Source organism: Oncorhynchus kisutch, linkage group LG18 (genome assembly GCF_002021735.2).
Source record: "Oncorhynchus kisutch isolate 150728-3 linkage group LG18, Okis_V2, whole genome shotgun sequence".
NCBI classification, from domain to species: Eukaryota; Metazoa; Chordata; class Actinopteri; order Salmoniformes; family Salmonidae; genus Oncorhynchus; species Oncorhynchus kisutch.
Genome location: NC_034191.2, coordinates 58,718,206 through 58,742,152, shown reverse-complemented (window position 1 = coordinate 58,742,152; position 23,947 = coordinate 58,718,206). Strand labels below are relative to the sequence as shown.

General features: G+C 43.2%; 1 protein-coding gene and 1 non-coding gene across 4 annotated transcripts in view; both read left to right on the top strand.

The window, feature by feature from the left end:
* The window catches only part of LOC109908714 (partitioning defective 3 homolog), a 536,862-nt gene that overhangs the window by 224,453 nt on the left and 288,462 nt on the right, over window positions 1-23,947 (top strand). For all 3 annotated transcript variants that reach the window (XM_031796385.1, XM_031796386.1, XM_031796384.1), the window contains exons 6-7: window positions 17,304-17,413; window positions 18,222-18,305. In XM_031796385.1, the coding sequence (XP_031652245.1) occupies window positions 17,304-17,413; window positions 18,222-18,305 (194 nt within the window). The remainder of the gene's footprint in view (window positions 1-17,303; window positions 17,414-18,221; window positions 18,306-23,947) is intronic.
* On the top strand, window positions 14,994-15,048 carry LOC116354893 (U7 small nuclear RNA). The gene has a single exon (XR_004204103.1). It is a non-coding gene; the product is annotated as a U7 small nuclear RNA (small nuclear RNA).

Sequence of the window (23,947 nt, the reverse complement as noted above, 5' to 3'; positions counted from 1 at the left end):
AAGTGTTGGGTTCCAGTCACCTGGGATCAAACTGGTGCTTGGGGACGCCCAGGACAGGGTTAATATGGTGCTTGGGGATAGGGTCTTGTTGCCGTCTTCCGCCTGAGATGACAGATAACATCCCACACTCCTCTGTCCTCACCTTTTCATCCTGGTCAGTGGTCACTTCTAGGGTCATGGTATGGTCATTGTTAGGTGGTGACCAACAGGTCACATGTGCCATGAGTCATTCTGCTACCCCAGAATAATTTCTTGCTGTGTGGTCGAGTGGGTCAAATTCCAACAAAATGTACCATCTTACTGCCCTTTCCTTTTATAATCTGTCTAAATAAACATAGAACAATTGTATCTATTATCATCCATCTATATTTAGGCTATAAACCATTTGTATTTCTAAACCATTGATTGTATATGAGAGAGGTTGTGTTTTGATGCTGCCTTTTACATGCACTGAAACCCCCAAAAAGTATTTTCACAAAACTCTCTTAAAAACCAATATTAAGGTTAAAGAACCACTTTGGGTGTTTTAGAGTATTTCATTTCTGTTTTAAAACACATTCTGAGTATTAAAACACTTCCATTGGGTTTACATTCAAACACCCTCCAAACACCAGATGTCAGCTGAGATGCACTACTTTTCATGGTGTCATTACACAATCATGGTGTTTTGAGACTTTCTATTTTTACAGTGTAATTCCATGATCATTTCGCAGATATTTTATTGTCTTATCAAACACACAACGATTAGGAGGTTATTTTCCAAACACTGTATTTCTACTAGTTTTTGAAGTAAATAGGCCTAGTTAAACAGCTTTTACCCAGGGTTTGCTCTTTTCTCCTCTTACTGTAATGTATGTTCGCTCTATTGGGATTCAGAATTCTCTTCACCTCTTCCTCTCGCCCTTCACACCAGTAAAGTTCTGCCTTAATTTGACAACTTAATCTGAGCCATAATGGCCCAGACAATCGTTTCTCCCTGGGACTGTAGCCTACGTGTCTGAAACGGCCTATGGCTGGGACTGCATTATAAAGGCATAACAATCGTCAGGCTTTTAATGCAAACAGCATTGGAAGCAGCACAATTAAAGTCCCCTGCTCTCAGATATCTTCCCACACAGTTTGCCCCTTTGGCCTTTCCCGGTCCCCTTGAAAGTCTCTCTCTCTCTTTCTCTCTCTCTTTCTCTTCTTTCCTAACTCATAGCCAACTCTGCTGAATGTTTTGGAGACACATTTTCTTATCTCATTTGCACCATTTTGGGCTGTTACTGCAAATTTTTTGGTTGTCCCTTCAGCCTGTCTGATACTTATTTCTCAGGACTAATTTACCCCCAGCTAGCCTCCGCCGCTCTGAGAGAGAGAGAGAGAGAGTGGGGGGGGGGGGGTGACTGGTGATTCCGATAGCAGGTCTACCTGTCAATGTCCCTCCCTTTGTGTTAAAGTAGTCATTAGCAATCAGTTGGCTGTGTTGCTCAAAGAGCCACTGCCTTTTTGTGTCTCCTTCACATGTCTAAATGCATGGACACAGGCACATACATAAACACACAGACAAACACTCACCTGTCTTGCACTCATGTCGATTATCTTTTTCTTCTTCCCTCTCGCCACACCTGATTACCACTCAGGCAGCTTTTCCTGCCTCCTTCATTTGGCCCTTCAGAATGAACAACAGCAACAGTCTGTCTGGACTGTTTCTCTGACAGTAAACAGATCTGGAGAAGTGTAGAGCGGAGACATCTCTGCCATGCACGTCAAAGATGACGACATCAAGTGAAACTATGCTGAGGTTACTTTAAGAGGTGAAAGGCATTGTTTCTCTCTCTCCATCTCCTCTCTCTCTCTCTCTCGTTGCTCTCTCTCTCTCATTGCTCTCTCTCTCTCTCTCTCTCTCATTGCTCTCTCTCTCTCTCATTGCTCTCGCTCTCTCTCTCATTGCTCTCTCTCTCTCTCTCTCTCTCTCATTGCTCTCTCTCCCTCTCTCTCTCATTGCTCTCTCTCTCTCTCTCTCTCATTGCTCTCGCTCTCTCTCTCTCTCTCTCTCTCTCTCTCTCTCTCTCTCTCTCTCATTGCTCTCGCTCTCTCTCTCTCTCTCTCTCTCATTGCTCTCTCTCTCTCATCTCTCTCTCTCTCTCTCTCTCTCTCTCTCTCTCTCTCTCTCTCTCTCTCTCATTGCTCTCTCTCTCTCTCTCTCATTGCTCTCTCTCTCTCTCTCTCTCTCTCTCATTGCTCTCTCTCATTGCTCTCCCTCAATCTCCCTCCACCTCCATCTCAACCTGCTCCAGCATATTTTATCATCACCTTATTTATGGGACATTTCTTTCCACGTCCTGATTAGAATTAGCGAGTGAGTTTTCCGATTTGCTCCGTGGAGTGAGAAATCACTTTCTCGATGAGAATAATTGAACATGGGCAGGGGTGCCAGCTCATTAGCTACAAATCATAGGAAGCAGGAGCACCTTAGCACCACACCATAATGACTTGTGGGAATAGAAGGCCCTAGCGTGCCTCGTACGGGGAAAAGTTTGACCAAGCAACAGCAGCACAGAGTCAGACATGGAAGTACTGTAAAACAAGGAAGTTGATATGTTATCACCCTTATTTGTATGAAATATGTTTAGAGTGTACGTTGAATCAAAGAAGAGATTGACAACCGGACTAGGAGAAGCAATATTAGCGTTGTTTCCTTTCCATTAAATCAGTCTAAAAGCAAGGATTCTACTGCTCACTTTTAGTTATATTGCATACTGGAGGCCTACTGCTGAAAAGCCTTCAGAGTATTCTGCCTAGTTATAGTATGAAAGAGAGTCAAATATTTTAAGGCGAGCCTGTCTTTGTCCAGGCAGCTATTGTTGAAATTACTGTAGCTACGTTCATTGCTCATTTAAGGGCAGACACAAAAAGTGACTTTAGAGAGCCACTTTGACATTAAGTAGTGTCTCTCTGTAGTTCCAAGCTGAATAATCATCACCTGGAGGCAATTAAGCAGTCAAAACCAGGAAAGAAAAAGGACATGCTGCAGTGCAGTGCACAAATGGTGTGCACCCTATTTTCTTTATAGTGCACTACCCTATGGGGCCTGGTCAAAAGTAGTGCACTATCATGGTAATAGGGTGCCATTTGGGACAGAACCATGCAGTCCAACTTCCACAATGCAAATACACTATTTGAGAGCTAATAAGAGCCATATTCTGCCACACCTATTAGGCTAGCCGGTTAAGCACCATTTATTTCCCTGCCAGGGTTTGCAGTGGGGCAAAAGATGGACTTTAGGTGATTGACAGGATCCGATTTCCCTCAGTGCTGAATAATTCAACACTATTTATTTGATTTCCCTTTTCTTTCTCTCTCTCCACTCCCTCTCTCTCTCTCTCCTTTTTACACTCTCTCTTCTCTCTCCTCTTTTCGCATCTCTCTCTTTTATGTTTCGTTCGTTTCCCTTTCCTGTGCTCCAATGATTCCACACTGGCACAATGAGGTCCAGTGTCACAATGAGCTTTTCACACTGTTTTATTGGTTCCTGTTAGAGGGCCAGAGATTTGAAATTGCTGTAGGAATGTAACATGGCTCTAGCCTGCAGTAAACATCTCAAGCCCAGGGAGTGTGTGTGTGGGCGTGCTTGTGTGGAAGGGCCAGGCAGGAAGGTCCATTCTCCATTTAAAGCAAAGAGCCACATTTAATTTGCATCAATGGGAAACAAAAGCAGATGGCGGTTGAATGGGGGCAATGGGATGTTTTTTATGTGACATTGAGAAAGGAGAGAAATAGAGAAAGAAGGAGAGAGCGATGAAAAATGTCCTTTGTGTGACGACACAAATTCACCGCCAGGGTGCTAGCTGTGTTCTCTTGTCCTCTTTTGTCTTGTGGTTAGCTCCAGCTGGCTTGGCCTGGCCTCCACTGGCCTATAGCATGCAGGTGAGCCCACTGAGGCTTAAGCCAGTGTCTGTGGATCCTGGATACTCTTTTCATTGCCTTTTTAGATGGAGAAATGCATTAATACAATGCTATTTAGGTAGGTTGGTCACATTTAGTTGAAATATCTTGGATATAAGTGGCTCATTAAAAAAAACAGCATTGCGATAGATTCATTGTCTCGCCACTGTGCTTTTCTCCTTCTGACATTTCTTCCGTCTTACATATACATTTTTTTTTTTGTGTGTGTGTGTGCGCGCGTGTGTGTGTGTGTGTGCGCGTGTGTGTGTGTGTGTGTGTGTGTGTGTGTGTGTGTAGACCTTGTTGTTATGCATTAAAATGTGCTCTGTTATTCCCTAAATATATTCAGGATTTCCACTAGAACCAATCTGCTTTCTCCTTCCATTAGGCTTGCCATGGATAAGGCCTGAGAGGGTGCGGTGCTGTCTTGAATTGTAGGCGACATGAATCTGACTTGACGTTTTTGCATGATTGGTCTAAAAAGTAAGCAGATAGCTCAGTAAACTAGTATTTCATTGGCAAAGAGTAGTCATGATGTTAATATGTTTACCTAAATAGACACAATGGTTGTTGCTTTTCTATACTGAACAAAAATATTAACGCAACATGCAACAATTTCAAATGTTTTAGTGAGGTATACTTTAGTGAGGTATACTTTAGTGAGGTATACTTTAGTGAGGTATACTTCATAGAAGGAAATCAGTCAATTGAAATAGATCAATTAGGCCCTATTCTATGGATTTCACATGGCTGGGCAGTGGCGCAGCCATGGGTGGTCCTGGGAGGGCATCAGCTCATCCACTGGGGAGCCAGGTCCACCCACTGGGGAACCAGATCCACCCACTGGGGAGTCAGGTCCACCCACTTGGGAGCCTGGTCCACCCACTGGGGAGCCAGGTCCACCCACTGGGGAGCCAGGTCCACCCACTGGGGAGCCAGGTCCACCCACTGGGGAGCCAGGTCCACCCACTTGGGAGCCTGGTCCACCCACATGGGAGCCTGGTCCACCCACTTGGGAGCCTGGTCCACCCACTTGGGAGCCTGGTCCACCCACTTGGGAGCCAGGTCCACCCACTGGGGAGCCAGGTCCACCCACTGGGGAGCCAGGTCCACCCACTGGGGAGCCAGGTCCACCCACTGGGGAGCCAGGTCCACCCACTGGGGAACCAGGTCTACCCACTTGGGAGCCAGGTCCACCCACTTGGGAGCCAGGTCCACCCACTGGGGAGCCAGGTCCACCCGCTGGGGGGCCAGGTCCACCCACTTGGGAACCAGATCCACCCACTGGGGGGCCAGGCCCAGCCAATGTATTTGATTTATTTGATTTAACCTTTATTTAACAAGGTAAGCCAGTTAAGAACTAATTCTAATTCACAATGATGGCATACCAAAAGGCAAAAGGCCTCCTGCGGGGACGTGGGCTGGGACACATATTTTTTTTAAATATAGGACAAAACATATATCACGACAAGAGTACCATCCAAACACTACATAAAGAGAGACCTAAGACCACAACATAGCAGGGCAGCAACATATAAAAAACACAGCATGCTAGCAACACAGCATGACAACAACATGGTAGCAATGCAATATGGCAGCAGCACAACACAGTAGCAGCATAAAACAGGGTACAAACATTATTGGGCACAGACAACAGCACAAATGGCAAGAAGGTAGAGACAACAATACATCAGAGAGGACAAGTAATCAAAATTAGTTTGAGGACTTTAATACAGACAGAAAGGCTCCTTATAGGACACATCACTACACTCTATGCTCTTCTGTAAACTGGTCAGCTCTGTATACCCGTCGCAAGACCAACTAATTTATGCTTATTTATAAAACCCTCTTAGGCTTCACTCCCCCCTGAGATAGCTACTGCAGCCCTCATCCTCCACATACAACCCCCGTTCTGCCAGTCACATTCTGTTAAAGGTCCCCAAAGCGCACACATCCCTGGGTCGCTCCTCTTTTCAGTTCGCTGCAGCTAGCGACTGGAACGAGCTGCAACAAACACTCAAACTGGATAGTAATAATAATAATATTCCTCATCATCCCCCTCCTCAGACGATCCCGCAGGTGAAGAAGCCTGAAGTGGAGGTCCTGGGCTGGCATGGTTACACGTTATCTCCAGTTGGACGTACTGCCAAATAATGTAAAATGACGTTGGAGGTCGCTTATGGTAGAGAAAATAATATTAAATTATCAGGCAACAGCTCTGGTTGACATTCCTGCAGTCAGCATGTCAATTACACACTCCCTCAAAACTTGAGACATCTGTTGCCTTGTGTTGTGTAACAAAAATGTACATTTTAGAGTGGCCTTTTATTGAACCCAGCACAAGGTGCACCTGTGTAATTATCATGCTGTTTATAATCAGCTTATTGATATGCCACACCTGCCCAGGTGGATGGATTAGCTTGGCAAAGGAGAAATGCTCACTGACAGGGATGTAAACAAATTTGTGAACCAAATTTTGGAGAAATAAGCTTTGTGCGTATGGAACATTTCTGGGATGTTTTTATTTCAGATTTTAGTTCACTGTGTGGGTATATATATATATATACAGTGGGGAGAACAAGTATTTGATACACTGCCGATTTTGCAGGTTTTCCTACTTACAAAGCATGTAGAGGTCTGTAATTTTTAGCATAGGTACACTTCAGCTGTAAGAGACGGAATCTAAAACAAAAAAACGGGAAATCACATTGTATCATTTTTAAGTAATTAATTTGCATTTGTAAGTAGGAAAACCTGCAAAATCGGCAGTGTATCAAATACTTGTTCTCCCCACTGTGGGTGTGTATATATATATATATATATATATATTCCCTCTCGAGAACATTTGTTTGCAGATACTGATTTGAACTTAAATGCACTCCTTTTCCTCCTCGCCTCCAGATAGTCCCCCAGTCCTATTTGTCCTGGAAGCAGAGTAGTCAAACAGTGCGTCCGCTGGGACCTCATTTCATTACCAGTCCTCTCTGAGTCCACTTCATTTACCCACCCATAGAGCGAGGACACAGCCAAATGAATCCCGACCCCCAGAATCTCAGACTCCAGCAATTAAAAATAAATGAACGAAGCGCCACCTCCTCCCACCATCTTGAAAATGAAGCTCTCGGGGCAACACAGCAAACAAAAGTTAATCTGAGGAATAGACTGGCTCCTCGGTAATGACTATCTCTAGTGTGTACTCTGCTCCTGTTCAGTCATTCATAGGACCACATCAATCATCCTCCTTCAGACTTACCTCTTTGAGGTGTCTATGATGAGGTCTGCACAGGAAACAACCTGTAGCATACTAATGGAGAGACATGGTGTGTCTCTGCTCTCTGCTTTAGATACTGGTTGACTCCCTACAGGGATGGGATCAATTCCATTTCATTTCAATTGGAATTGGAATTTCTAGGGTGTGTCCCGAGTTGCGCCCTCTTCCTTTTTTAGTGCATTGCTTTTGACCAGGGCTCACATGAGATACCGTGGAATAGGTATATTTAGTTACAGTTCAGCTGTTTTAAACTTGACTGTCCTCTATCTGTTTTACACGTCATTGAAATACTGACATACATTTATGTCTCGGTGTCAGTCTGACGGTGTCTAACGGACGAGACGCTCACTGACCTTCGCAGAAACTCTGAGAGAATGATTAGATGTTCAGAGCAGAGAAGACGACTGTCCTGGCCCCTAATCAGCTCAAAATGATGATTCATCTGCTAAAATTACCACAGAGCTCAGTTCAAGTGAAAAGATCCACAGAGTTCAGTTCGTGTAGAGCTCAGTTATTACTTTAGTGTTGAGTTAATGCTTATTATAAACTGGATGGTTCGAGCCTGGAATGCTGATTGGCTGTCAGTCAGGGTCTATCAGACCTTCTACCACAGGTGTGACAAGACATTTATTTAGACTCTTCTAATGGCGTTGTTAAGCAGTTAAAAATAGCATTAAGGCACCTCAAGGGTTTATGGTCGGTATACTATGGCTAAGGGTGTTGCATCGTGCCTAATAACAGCCCTTAGCCATAGTATACTGACCATATACCACAAACCCCTGAGGTGCCTTATTGCTTAAATGTACCACATGTTAATGCTCAGTTCATCACCAAGCCTCACAATCCATTCAGCTCCACAGTTCACGCTCAACCTAGAGATTGAGTGGAGACACAAACACACCTCACCTTACTTAATCAAGTAAGGGACCGCGTACATCCCAAATGACAAATCCCTATGTAGTGCACTACTTTTGACCAGGGCCCATAGGGCAAAGTGTGAAATTTGGTACATAGCCTCAGACGCTAGAGAAAAGGATACTATCCTTCTAAACGTTGTTGTTCCTTGACCATAAGGCCAAGTTGAGGATATGCCACAGATATGTTGATTGCAAAACAACTTGACCTCCTCAAAACCCAGTCAAATGTGAGACTGTACAAAAGCCCATTTCCCTTCCCATGTCACCCATCCCTCAGAGCTAACTGCCATTATCCCAAATTAGACCCCCAAAACGTCTCCGTGATTAGATTGGATGTGGCTGTTGCTCCCCTGTCATTAACCCCTCTTCCCTCAGAGTCGTCAGGTCATTTGAATCAGCCATCTGAACTACCCTATTAACGCAGCCAATACATCAACCCGTCCCGAGTCATCAGACAGTTCTAGACTGTTATTTATGTTGTGTTTAAGGAAGGTTAAAAAGGCAGAAACCAGAGATAACATCATTATGTGGACACTGAGACGGTCCTGATAATGTAATTCACGTTGCCGTTCACTATTTCTCTGTGGCGGTAATGGTGGGCGAGTATGAAGGCATAAACCATACTGTCTATGAGCGTATCATATGTGATAATACTACATGTGCATATCAGATGATTCATTGTGTTGATGAACAACTAAGATCTCAACAAGAGGAGAGCCACGTGCAATTTCCATTCATGTCAAGTGGTTAGTCAGGCAAAGGAAAGACATGCAGCCATTGCAATTACTAAGGCCTCTCAATAAAGCCACACCATTGACAACTCTTCAGAGAACCAAGAATAGTGTGTAAATCCTTAATGCAAAAATAGGATTAACCCATTTCATTAATTTGCTGAGAGCTGAAGTCAAAGTCATACCCAACAGGAGAGGCCCAGGGCGGAAGCAGAACACTTGTTGCAACAATAGTAGGTCTCCAATACAACTCTAATGTACAGCGGCTATATTCTGTCTAGCACAGCATCTACTGAGGAAATTATTAGATTCTGATTCTGCAGAGAGAGCTTCGCACACACACACACACACACACACACACACACACACACACACACACACACACACACACACACACACACACGGGAAAGAAATGACAGTAGAGTAACCCTGTGTAGGCCGGCTGTCCGTGTCTCTGCCGATGGGGAGAAACACAGGCTGACTCTCTGATGAGGACGTGTTCTCCTCTCTGATTCTGAGTCAGAACCCATGGGCTCAGAACTGTTCAAAGCAGACGACTGACTCCCCGTTCCCAAGTAGGGATTAGATGTACTATTCCTTTTGATAAACGATATCTAAGATACAGTATAGATTCATTATAAGACTATTCCTTTTGAGAAACGATATCCAAGATGAGAGTAAAACAAGACGAACAAGTACTTTATCGGAGTAACGGATAAGTTTGTTTCACTGTGGCCGCTGTGTTTTTTCTATGCTGTCTTTTTGATCTCGCTGACCAAAGCACGACGTTCTTAATCATCAGTCCAGGAAAAGAGGCTTCAGCCAATCAGGGGGCAGCAGAGATGCCAACAGGGATGCAGGAATCAGCTACCCATAATGCAGTTAGGAAACACACCAAGCTCCATTACTGGCTAATGAAATCTATTTTCCCTGGCACTGAATCTCAGATGTCGTAAACTTCACATTCGCCCCTAGTTCTATTTCTAGTCGAGTTGATGTAGTTTTCTCCCCTTTTAATCAACAAAGACATCAAACCTTTAAATCTCCCTGTCTGCCTTTGGTTTTAAGACACATCGCTAATAGGGTATAAAAGTTTGCATTCTGTATGACGTGGATTTACTTTAAGCAAATTAAAGCCCAAACAGGTTCTTAATGCTATTAAGCAAATTAAATCAGAGATGTGAGCCTACCTGGGTTTGTCCACATCAGTCTGAAAGGGTGTGTTGTGTGTTGCAGACAAGACTGGCATTTGGAGAACTGGACCGGAGGGGATAGTTTGTTTCTTCCTTCTTCTCTGTCAATGAATTGCATCTGTGTTACAGTACATCATCTGCCAACCAGGATTTCATATGAGTCCAGGCAGATCTATCAATGACACGGCTTCCCTCTGCTCTGGGCTGCTGTATCGTTAAATGGAACATTCATTCAATTAGGGACAGCTAATTATAAGGGCTTAAATCAATCACTGAGTCAATAACAAAATCTCAAGCGGACGGAGACTCAAATGTTCGTGCCCTCATCAATAACAGTCAGGTTAGGAAGGAATGCTCTCTGGTCAGACCCAGAGCTTTAAAAGGATATGAATTATTGAAATCCACAATTCTCTTTTGTCCAGGGAGGGCAGTCTTACATGATCTATATGGTCACTCGAATTTGGTCTATATACTGTAGTTTTATTTATATAAACTTAGAAAAAAAGAAACATCCCTTTTTCAGGACCCTGTCTTTCAAAGAAAATTCATAAAAATCTAAATAACTTCACAGATCTTGATTGTAAAGCGTTTAAACACTGTTTCCCATGCTTGCTCAATGAACCCTAAACAATTAATGAACATGCACCTGTGGAACGGTCGTTAAGACACTAACAGCTTATAGACGGTAGGCAATTAAGGTTACAGTTGTGAAAACTTAGGACACTAAAGAGGCCTTTCTACTGACTCTGAAAAACACCAAAAGAAAGATCCCCAGTTTCCCTGCTCCTTTGCTTGAACGTGCCTTAGGAATGCAGCAAGGAGGCATGAGGACTGCAGATGTGGCCAGGGCCATAGATTGCAATGTCCGTACTGTGAGACGCCTAAGACAGCGTTACAGGGAGACAGGACGGACAGCTGATCATCCTCGCAGTGGCAGACCACATGTAACAACAACAACATGTGTAACGATACCTGCACAGGATCGGTACATCCGAACATCACACCTGCGGGACAGGTACAGGTTGGCAACAACAACTGCCCAAGTTACACCAGGAACGCACAATCCCTCCATCAGTGCTCAGACTGTCCGCAATAGGCTGAGAGAGGCTGGACTGAGGGCTTGTAGGCCTGTTGTAAGTCAGGTCCTCACCAGACATCACTAGCAACAACGTCGCCTATGAGCACAAACCCCCCCGTCGCTGGACCAGACAGGACTGGCAAAAACTGCTCTTCACTGACGAGTCGCGGTTTTCTCTCACCAGGGGTGATGGTCGGATTTGCGTTTATCGTCGAAGGAATGAGCGTTACACCGAGGCCTGCGCTCTGGAGAAGGATCGATTTGGAGGTGGAGGGTCCGTCATGGTCTGGGGTGGTGTGTCACAGCATCATCGGACTGAGCTTGTTGTCATTGCAGGTAGTCTCAACGCTGTGCGTTACAGGGAAGACATCCTCCTCCCTCATGTGGTACCCTTCCTGCAGGCTCATCCTGACATGACCCTCCAGCATGACAATGCCACAAGCCATACTGCTCGTTCTGTGCGTGATTTCCTGCAAGACAGGAATGTCAGTGTTCTGCCATGGCCAGAGAAGAGCCCGGATCTCAATCCCATTGAGCACATCTGGGACCTGTTGGATGGGAGGACGAGGGCTAGGGCCATTCCCCCCAGAAATGTCCGGGAACTTGCAGGTGCCTTGGTGGAAGGGTGGGGTAACATCTCACAGCAAGAACTGGCAATGCACTGCAGTACTTAATGCAGCTGGTGGCCACACCAGATACTGACTGTTACTTTTGTTGTTGACCCCCCCCTTTGTTCAGGAACATATTATTCCATTTATGTTAGTCACATGTCTGTGGAACTTGTTCAATTTATGTCTCAGTTGTTGAATCTTGTTATGTTCATTACAAGTATTTACACATGTTAAGTTTGCTGAAAATAAACGCAGTTGACAGTGAGAGGACGTTTATTTTTTTTCTGAGTTTATTTGTTTATGCTATTTTGATATTGAATACTGCACTGTTGGGTAGGGCTTGCAAGTTAAACATTTCACTGTACTTGTGCACGTGACAAATTAAACTTGAATGACAGTTGGAAAAATAATTGTTGACAGGATCTGTTTAAGAGTGGATCCCAGTCGTTTGAGTCACGATTCAGCAGTGTAGTCAAGGGTTTAATGTAGGGTTGGGGTTCAGGAAGTGATTTGAAGTTAAAATTCTGAAATTGAATGTTTATTTTCAGTTTATTGAGAAATCATTGAAAATACTGTAGATGCCATTATTTCAGTTATTTCATTTTTATTTAACTTCAATTGGAATTGACCCTGATTTAAAGGCTTTAGGAAGCCTTTACTAACTGTATCTCTTTACTGTAGTTATACTGTAGTTGTCCTTGCATTATGGTGACTAGAGAAGCAATGTCCACTCTATCATGTTATGCCAGACATGGTGCCAGTGTCTTGTATGGTCTCATTTGTCTCTGTCTCTTGGACTGCACTGTAACCACATTAGCTCTATCATGTAATGAGGATGCAATTATTGGCCTTGACCTTTGTGAATGAGAGGAAAACCTCCCTCCACCCTTCCTTCACCCTCTTCCCCTTCCTCATTTCAACATCATAATATGGATTTCTTTTCACACGTCAAAGTGTTTGTTACACTTGGCTTTTCCAGTGTTTCATTTTGGTCATTCCAGTGTTTCTTTTTGGCCATTCCAGTGTTTTCTTTTTGGCCATTACAGTGTTTTCTTTTTGGCCATTCCAGTGTTTTCTTTTTGGCCATCCCAGTGTTTCTTATTGGCCATTCCAGTATTTCGTTTTGGCCATTCCAGTGTTTTCTTTTTGGCCATCCCAGTGTTTCTTATTGGCCATTCCAGTATTTCTTTTTGGCCATTCCAGTGTTTTCTTTTTGGCCATCCCAGTGTTTCTTATTGGCCATTCCAGTATTTCTTTTTGGCCATCCCAGTGTTTTCTTATTGGCCATTCCAGTATTTCTTTTTGGCCATCCCAGTGTTTTCTTATTGGCCATTACAGTGTTTTCTTTTTGGCCATCCCAGTGTTTCTTATTGGCCATTCCAGTATTTCTTTTTGGCCATCCCAGTGTTTTCTTATTGGCCATTACAGTGTTTTCTTTTTGGCCATCCCAGTGTTTCTTATTGGCCATTCCAGTATTTCTTTTTGGCCATCCCAGTGTTTTCTTATTGGCCATTACAGTGTTTTCTTTTTGGCCATTCCAGTGTTTTCTTTTTGGCCATTCCAGTATTTCTTATTGGCCATCCCAGTGTTTTCTTTTTGGCCATTCCAGTGTTTTCTTTTTGGCCATTCCAGTGTTTTCTTTTTGGCCATTCCAGAATTTCTTATTGGCCATTCCAGTGTTTCCTTCAGGATGGGATCTGATGGAAGGTTACTCGGCACACACCCTTACCACCAACCCTCCAGCGAGCAGACAATGTATGTGCACCCATGCGTCAATGTGTTTGTTTCGAGGTCAATCCGTGACCCAGCAGGTAGCTAGTCCTGCATCCAGCAGCCCTACCCCGTATCCTCCTTATTCCCCCTGTCCACTCTCTCACCACTCAATCTGTGAAAGGAAACAGCACTCTGCACATTACAGTCCCTCCCTCTACTCCCTCCCCGTCTGACTGCCAAGCCAAGTTTCATATCTGCTTCAATAATCTAATGCACTGGCTGTCTAACCGCCAGGCTCCTAACGCTGTGCTTCCTATCATTGTTGGAGAGGCAGTTGGCTCTGACCCAGCCCCATGCCCGCACAGCACACAGCCATCCCAGCCCCATGTGTTGAGAGATGTGCTCTCAGGCCCCTTCACTCCACCATGTCTGACTCTGCACAACACAGTTAGGACCTAAAGTGAGGTGCAGAGAGAGGTGAAACGCTGCAGAGCTACTTCCCCTCTGATCAGGAAGGAAGGCATTGTCCGGCCAACTATAGTCAGGGGAATGAGATGGAGAGAGAGATTGATTTTAAAAATAGCTTTATTGGCCCTGTAGTTACATCGTTAAAGGCCCAAGCTTTACTTCATTGTAACGGACCTAAAAAGTTCAAACCAAGCCCCCTCCTCGTCCACTATACATAGAACCCACCTGAGAGAGAAGGAGAGCGATAGAGAGGTGTCTCGTTAGCTAGTGGCTCACCTCTCCTGTCACTAAATGCTTAGTACTGGCAATGAGACAGAGAGAGAGAAGGAGAGCGATAGAGAGGTGTCCCGTTAGCTAGTGGCTCACCTCTCCTGTCACTAAATGCTTAGTACTGGCAATGAGACAGAGAGCGAGACAGATGGACAATAGAGCAGGGCTGGCAGCCAGTGTAAGGCTCTTTCTGCCCTTGGTGACAAGAAGAGAGTGACACCCACTGCTTCTGAGTCACTCAGTCAATCAGTCCATCAGGGATGTCAGTCAGTCAGCCAGTTATCCCTCAGGGGACTACTATATCTACCTTACTATATGTCTCTCTCGCTTGCTCTCTCGTTCTTTCACTCTCTTTTGTATTTCTCCCTCCAACTCTTTGTCTCCCTCACTCCCTCCACATGAAAAAAATACTAGACTTGACTACAGCACTTACTATATAATTATGTAGTAAACTTGTAGTATATTGTAGAGTATTATACTACACACTGTAGTATCCCTCGATCATGTGTAGTACTTACTATAGAATGCTGTAGTATACTATAGTAAATACTACAGCATTACCAACTTTTGTTTCTTAAGTACTACATGAATGTCCGCAAAAACATTGCAGTCCCCTATAAGTTAATGATATACTCTGCCCATTCCCCTCCCCCATACCCCATATCCCAATTTGTGCCACTCATAAGTGAGAAACATATATGCCAAGTATAAATCCTAATTATATTGTATTCTCTACAGGTTTTAGAAAAGAGCAGAAGCTCTGAACTATCTGTTCAGACCCCAGTCATACCTGCCTACCTACAGGTAGGTTATGGAAAACCTGCTCTTTTACAATTTCTCCAGTAGGTTTCTTTGAGGAGAAAGCCTCCACTTCTATGTCAAAGATAATACAACAAAAACACTAGTAAATACTACAATAATTTATGCAAAAAAATATAAGTCTGCAAAAACACAATAAATACCACAGCATGCTACAGTAAATACTACAGTATACCACAATCTGCAAAAACGCTACATTAATTTAGTATATAGTCGTTTTCTTTTAAGTCAGTAATTATTCTGTAGTTAAATGTAAATAATAGTTTTCGCTGTCGTGTTTTTGATAACTTTAGTCCAGTGAATACTACAGTAAAGTCTTCAAAAACATTGCAGTGAATACTATTCTATTTATACCATAGTGTAGTACTTTTTTCATGTGGGTATCTTGCTACCTATCTCTGTTGTGAACCATGGATAGAAACCTCTCCTCACCTCTGTGCACCAATGAGCTCCACACACTGATACCTCACTCTCTCCTCCACTCCTCGTCTCCTCCCGTCATCCACTCCACTCCTCAGCTCAGCCTCAGCTCGACAGGTCTCCCTTTCCACTGGATAGAGATTCTCGGGAGCAGAGATGCATTCATGTCATACAAAATTGTCACTCAACAAACAGCAAGGCTTGTCACCGAGAGCAACTGTTATGGGAGTTAATTACTTGTCAGTGTCAGTAATGATAAATGTGAATCACCACCTCTTCCTCGGCTTCAACCCAGCCATCTAAACCCTATTGTCAAAGGCAACAAGCAAAGAGCACTCCGCCATTCGTCTTCCCCTGCATACATGCTCTATGCAAATGATCTGGCTTTTTCTTTACTCTGTATTTTTTAAATATTTTTCCCTTTCTCCTCCTCAGTATTCCACTTTTGGATATCTGATTGTATTTATTTTTCCATTATCACATTCCCTTCTTTTCCCTTCGCCTCCACCATTATGTTATCCTTCAGTCCTCTGTTTATAGTTCATGTAAGCATTCCACGGGTTGCCAGGTACCCTTGGGTTGCCAGGTCCGTTGAAGTCCCACTGTACAGTATGCCAGTATCCCCCTTGTTTTCCAATAGAAAGCATATGAATAAAAGCAAGGAGGCACATGAGACCTGTCATAATTAAAAACAACAGAGCCGGGGCCTTGCATTGGGGACAAAGGTGATTGACTCATTTTTATAGAAACACCTAATAGAGGAAACAGCAGCTGCTTGGCAGCAGGATTCTGTCGCTATTCTGATTAAATTGTCATGACCCCATGTCAGTCTCTCTTCACCTTCGGAAATGTATAAATAAGAATACGAGTCTCCCGGCGGGCCCCAGTACCCCCTCTAAACCCCTCCCGTGTCGCAGGGGTTCACAGTTTGAAAGGGCTGAATGCATTTCCATAAAAAGAGAATGAGAGAGCGAACAGAGCGGGTATTTAGATGTGCTTGACATTTCAGCGAGGAGGGAAGGTGTAGGGGTGGGGCAGTAGGCATATTAATATCAGAGGCTAACAAACCATTTCAGGTCTTCTCCCTCTCTGCTAAGTGTCTAGACATACTAACCCCCCCCCCCCCCCCCCCCCCCCCAGAATGTCAGTCATCATTATAACAAAGAATCACCACATATCTTCTTGATCGAAATATCAGTATTACACTTACCGTATGAATCAGCTGTGGATGAATGTTTGTTTTGTTTTGGTACTACCACTGTAAAAACACTACATTGTTATCTACGTGCATCATGAATACTGTGAATGTATCTCTTTAATACAGTATAAGAACTTCCTATTTCTCACAGAGGATGCTAAGGTCCCCAGCCGTCTGATATTGAGTCTGTCTGTAAACAGGGAGACAGAGAGGTATAATGGCTAATGGCCCTGGCTGAAGAACAGGGAGAAGGGTAAATGAAATGGAGAGAGAGAGAGAGAGAGAGAGAGTGAAAGAAACAAATGGCCTGTGTCTCATCCTCCCGTCGCTTTATCAGATTACTGTAAGAACCTGGCAAACCGCTACCTCCTCCCATCCCCCCCATCCACATTGATTGAGTATGAGTAATCGATTACGGCCACTTCAGTGTTGCTTGGCTGTCCTCTGTCGGATGTTGCGGAGAGAGAGCGAGAGAGAGCACCAACGCTAAAACAGAGACCATTACTCTCCTTCTCCTGTAATTGGATTAAAAAGAAGGGAGGAAAGAAGAGATGAGATGCAGAGACGCCGACGGTAGGACAGCTTAGGTCACCGCCAGTATAGTCTTTGATGTTCCCTGTCACCTTGTTCTCTCTCTCTCTCTCTTTCTCTCTCTTTCTCTCACACTCACTCTTTATGTCTGTCTAGGAGGAGGAGGAGGAAGAGGAGAGGGTGAAGCAGGAAGAGAGGAATGGGAGAATAGAGCCGGTGGGGAGAGCAGACTCCTGTGTGGAACACTCCCCAACGTTATCTCTGAAGTAAGTGCATTACACACCACCGTCCTCCTGGTAGGAATGGACTCACCCAACTCTCTCTCTTCCTGTAATATAGCCACTTCTTATGACAGGCATATACCATATAGACTCACTCATCTCAGTACTCCATAACATTGTCGTGTCCATGAATCAGATGTTCTATACTCAATATATACACCATTATTACATAGTTACAGATTCATTGTCCAAGACCACCTTACACTCAGTGCATGTCTCCACCATCAGTGTTACCACCATCATCATCATCATGTGATTTTCCATGTATTTAACTATTATTAATGTGACTCCCTCGTACGCCTTCGCAGCTTTATTTGCAGGGCTGAAGCATCCCTCCACATTTCCAATTCATCGGGGCTAGTTTTACTGCAGAGCCAACAAAGACCTGATCTTAATCACTTAATTGGAGTCTCCATTTGGGTCTTTAATCGACCTCTGGTTCCTCAGCCTGACTGTATAATGGATGGCTTCATGAGAGAAGAGGCATAGCTGAGCCAAAGCCAATCTCTATAGGGCCCGTATCCCAAATGGCACCCTATTTCCTATAATAGTCACTATGGGCCTTGGTCAAAAGTAGTGCGCTACAAAGGGAACCGAGTGTCATTTGGGACTGGACCAGTGAGTGACTGCAGTAGCATCTCCCTAGCTGCTAGATATAGGCTCCATTCCCAGACCTGTCATGTTATCCTGTTGTTTTGTGTTATTCTCAATTTTTTCTGTTTCTGTTTTTATTTCACACATATTTCTCCCACCGTCCCTCTCACCCCCTGCCTCATCCATCATTGTCCCACAGTGACATGCTAAAGCTGGTAGAGGTGTCCAATGTCGGCGGGCCTCTGGGGATCCACGTTGTGCCTTTCAGTGCCACGGACAGAAGGTAAAACTGACTGCTGATCGAGGATCAGGCCCCACCTGTCCATATAACAGTATTAATTGTGATCTGAAATGAAAAACTGGTCCTAGATCAGCACTCCTACTCTGAGAAGCTATACTTCCCTGTCCCAGTATGAAAAGACTACAGTACTCCTACTAGGCTAGCCCCTTGTCCCGATCTGTCCGCTGCATCCTTTTGTTCAGTTTGACGCCTCTGAAATCGCTCTCACTCACTCTCTCTCTCTCTCTCTCTCTCTCTCTCTCTCTCTCTCTCTCTCTCTCTGTCTCTCACTCTCTCTCTCTCTCTCTCTCTCCGTCTCTCTCTCTCCCCCCCTTTCTCTCTCTCTCTCACTCTCTCTGTCTCTCTCTCTCTCTGTCTGTTCTCTCACCCGATCTCTCTCCAGCTCTGTCGCTCACGGCTGTCATTGTGAGTGACTGTGATGTCTCTTGGCCTCTTTTTAAAAATCTGTCTTCTTCCTTTTGTGTTTTCAATTTCTGAAACACTTGTCCCTTACCAATGTGAGTGCTATTTTACAGCTCCAAGGAGACAATGAACATAGAAAAGGAAAGGATGAAAGTGGAAAGCGGTTTGTTCTTGACTGGAGGCTGTATAGTCTGTGTTCTACACGTTCCTTTTATTCTGAGTTCTATGTTACGAGTTCTATCCACGGGCCACAATGGACTTCAGACGTCCTCTGGTTTGAAGGTGATTTTTTGGGGGAGAAATAAATCCTTCTAGCGACAATATCTATTTAGGCGTTTGACCCTCCTCGGTGAAGAATAGTGATGACAAGAGCATGATGCTGAATATATCAGAGTTTATAGTTATTCACAATCAGCAGGAACTGGCCAATACAATCAAAACTAAAAGTGAATGCACAGTGCACACCCCCAAAGTCACGGTAACATAAACATATGTCCCAGTACGGCTAAAAGTAGTGCACTATATAGGGCATATGGTGCCATTTGGGACACCATCACACAGTGGAAGAAACACAAAGGAATGAGGTGAAAATACTGATGAAAGAAATGATATGGGATATCATGTGGGACTCTGTCATTGAAGGTTGCTGTTGTCATTTCATTAAGATAACTCACTCAGGTCTTTGATTCTATTGCCGTTCCTGAGAAACTAGCATGATGTTGTTGAACTAGAAATAGGCTTGACCTTTGAGAATTGAGCGTCGGATTCTTACAGTATACTGCCTTAGCTTTGGCTCAGAAAAGAAAGAGAGAAAGATGAAATATCGATATTAGATATTGTAAATATAATAAACAATATGATTTTGATATTGGATAAAGCCTCCTGACAAACTATCGTAAACTGTTTGTTTTCTGCTTCAAAGTGGTCCTTTGATTTTGGCCTTTAGAAATGGCCACTGTCTCTCACTGTTGCAACATATTATTCAGTATGGTCCCATGCATACTGTTTCCTCATCAGCTCCTTCAATTATGTCCCAAACTAGATAACGTGACAGAGACTGGTTAGTCAGATGATGTTAATGGACTGCTCAGCTCTTCCTCCAGGACATCAGGCGTGAGCTGCCGAGGGCTGTCTCATTACCGTCCAGACGAGCAGGGTCAGACTTCCGGCCCAGACGGAACACTCAAAGTGTCTGCTGTCACAGCGCTGCTAGCACAGCAGCCACTGGTTCTTTGCAGCTGCAGGGGAGAGAGGGACTTGGATATGGGAGAGACACGCACTCTCTCTCTCTCTCTCTCTCGCGCAGATGCGCCACCGCCACCATTTCAATAATGAGATCTCCTTCTGTGACCACTGTGAACTGTAAACAAGACGCAGACATAATTGCGCTGCGTAAATGGGTCCTGATTGCATTATTATTCAATTAAAGTCAGTAGATGGGAACAGGTGGTCTCTGTCGCTCAGTCTCCTCTGCTCAACTCCTCAACTCTCTCCCAATCAACAGGCAAAGCGTCTGCGTAGGAGCAGATGAAAGGAGGGATTCTCTAACAGACTTGCCTGTAGAGTTGTACAATTCTGATAACTTTTCCCAGATTTTCCAGAAATCCTGGCTGAAACATTCTGGGAATTACTGAAAGTAAATGTACTGGTGGAAGACTCAATACATCTTAAATAATGCCTACTAGTTTGAAAGGAGTGAGTGATGAGCATCTTAGCAAATGTCCAGTAGCATATGAGACAGACAAAATGTGAAAGTGTGCTAATGCATTTATCATTAAGAATGAGGGCACCTTTATTAATGGTGATCAAATCACTAAAAAACCCAATTGTATGCCCAATTATGAGACACTGTACTGAATACAGATGACTAATCAGCATCAGCTCCATCTGGGTTCATTATAAAGCCCTTGAACTCCAGTAAAACACTGATCTAAGATCAGTTGCTACACTAGATAGGCTGCATCTCAAATGCTTCCCTATGGGCCCTGGTTAAAAGTAGTCCATTATAAAGGTGCCTTTTGGGATGCATCCATTGTCTTACTTCCACACCACCTAGCTAGTCTATAATGACTCTATGGTCCTCTCCCCACCACTCTATCAGCCAATTTATGAAGCCTCAGCCTGCTTAGTCTGCTTGTCGGCGGTGTGAGTGGACAAAGGCCTTTTGTACCACATAATTCTGACTTAGTAATGTGCCATTTACCCCCATTGAGGAGAGAGATGAGTTTGTGGTGGTGAGTGAGCATGCCCATGTTACACAGCCAATTAAACTAATGAACTGAGGCGGCTGGTGGCCGCAGCGTGCCCCTTTCGGCTGAAACGCTAAACAGCTCCGTGAATTTAGCCTCGCTCGCCTGGAAGATAATTACTTCTTTTTTTTCTTTGCGATTTACCGGGTTGTTGTTTCTGTTTACATATCTAATAAAGTACTGAGAAAATAGTATGTTTTTCACCTCCTACTGTCCCTGTCTACTTATGTAACCCCCGACCTTTCCCTATCAGAAATCCCATCCAAAATGTCAATCAGAAATAAATCCCACTTAATATTCAATCTCTTTTCACTCCCTAAAGAAGTGTTTTACCTTACTTGAGTCTCAGGAGCCTTATGGTCTTAAGACTTCCCATCAGAAGTGGTGGCAACAACAGTCTGAGTGCAGACAGTACACCTGCAGCTTCTCCTGGTCCTTTGAAACAGGAGTTATGGTTTTGCTGTCTGTGCGTCTACCAGATCTCTTTACACGTCTGTGGTAGCCCGGTGATCCGGAGGGCGAGAGAGAGTTAAAACCCCAAGCTGCTTTCTGATGTATTTATTTACTGCATCAGGGTTTGAAGGTAAAGGTTGTGGAGCTTGGAGGGGATTGCTGAGATGGCTGTGTGTGTGTGTGTGTGTGTGTGTGTGTGTGTGTGTGTGTGTGTGTGTGTGTGTGTGTGTGTGTGTGTGTGTGTGTGTGTGTGTGCGCGCGCGCGCGCACGTGTATTTATAACAATGCTGCCTGCTCACTTTTTAAGCCCTGGCTAAGCGAAGGTAGACGACAGACAGACAGCGGAGCGTCACTGAAGCTATAAGACCTTCACTAGTCTGGAGACCAGGATTAGCACTTAAATGTCCTTCCCAGGGAGAAGGGAAGGGGGACAGCTCAATATTACACACCACAGCATTTCTGGGAAGAGAGAACATAGTATATGTCAACCTGCCTCATCCTGGCTAAAGTTTTGTGATTTAGTTTTGGTGTCACTAATCTCATCTGATTTATGATATTGATTTGGAGATACTGATATTGATTTGGAGATTATGAAGATCCCTTGACAAAGTTACTATGCAGTGGTTCTACAGTAATAGTTACTATTCAGTGTTTCTACCGTAATAGTTACTATTCAGTGGTTCTACAGTAATAGTTATTATTCAGTGTTTCTACCGTAATAGTTACTATTCAGTGGTTCTACAGTAATAGTTACTATTCAGTGTTTCTACCGTAATAGTTACTATTCAGTGGTTCTACAGTAATAGTTACTATTCAGTGGTTCTACAGTAATTGTTACTATTCAGTGGTTCTACAGTAATTGTTACTATGCACTGGTTCTACAGTAATAGTTACTATTCAGTGTTTGTACAGTAATAGGTACTATGCAGTGTTTCTACAGTAATATGTACTATGCAGTGTTTCTACAGTAGTAGGTACTATGCAGTGTTTGTACAGTAATAGTTACTATTCAGTGTTTGTACAGTAATAGGTACTATGCAGTGTTTCTACAGTAATTGTTACTATGCACTGGTTCTACAGTAATAGTTACTATTCAGTGTCTGTACAGTAATTGGTACTATGCAGTGTTTCTACAGTAATAGGTACTATGCAGTGTTTCTACAGTAATATTTACTATTCAGTGTTTCTACAGTAATATTTACTATTCAGTGTTTCTACAGTAATAGTTACTATTCAGTGTTTCTACAGTAATATAGCCTATGCCGTGTTTCTACAGTAATATTTACTATGCAGTGTTTCTACAGTAATAGGTACTACTCAGTGTTTCTACAGTAATATTAACAATTCGCTAAACCCACAATAAAATCTGCTAAACACGTGTGTGACCAATAAAATGTAATTTAAACTAATTTAATAGTTACTATTCAGTGTTTCTACAGTAATATATACTAGTCAGTGGTTCGACAGTAATATTTACTAGTCAGTGTTTCTACAGTAATAGTTACTATTCAGTGGTTCTACAGTAATAGCTATTAGTCAGTGTTTCTACAGTAATACGTACTATGCTGTGTTTCTACAGCAATAGTTACTATTCAGTGTTTCTACAGTAAGTTACTATTGTGTTTCTACAGTAATATTTAGCCATTCGCTACACACGCAATAACATCTGCTAAACACGTGTATGTGAGCAATAAAATGTCATTTCATTTCATTTAATAGTTACTAATCAGTGTTTCTATTGTAATATTTACTAGTCAGTGGTTCTACAGTAATAGTTACTAGTCTGTTTTTACAGTAATAGTTACTAGTCAGTGGTTCTAACATAATCGTTTCTAGTCGGTGGTTATAATAGTTACTAGTCAGTGGTTCTACAGTAATAGTTACTAGTCAGTGGTTCTACAGTAATAGTTACTAGTCGGTGGTTATAATAATTACTAGTCAGTGGTTCTAACGTAATAGTTACTAGTCGGTGGTTATAATAGTTACTAGTCAGTGGTTCTACAGTAATAGTTACTAGTCGGTGGTTATAATAGTTACTAGTCAGTGGTTCTACAGTAATAGTTACTGGTCGGTGGTTATAATAGTTACTAGTCAGTGGTTCTACAGTAATAGTTACTAGTTGGTGGTTATAATAGTTACTAGTCAGTGGTTCTACAGTAATAGTTACTGGTCGGTGGTTATAATAGTTACTAGTCAGTGGTTCCACAGTAATAGTTATTAGTCGGTGGTTATAATAGTTACTAGTCAGTGGTTCTACAGTAATAGTTACTGGTCGGTGGTTATAATAGTTACTAGTCAGTGGTTCTACAGTAATAGTTACTAGTCAGTGGTTATAATAGTTACTAGTCAGTGGTTCTACAGTAATAGTTACTAGTCGGTGGTTATAATAGTTACTAGTCGGTGGTTATAATAGTTACTAGTCAGTGCTTCTACAGTAATAGTTACTGGTCGGTGGTTATAATAGTTACTAGTCAGTGGTTCTACAGTAATAATTACTAGTCGGTGGTTATAATAGTTACT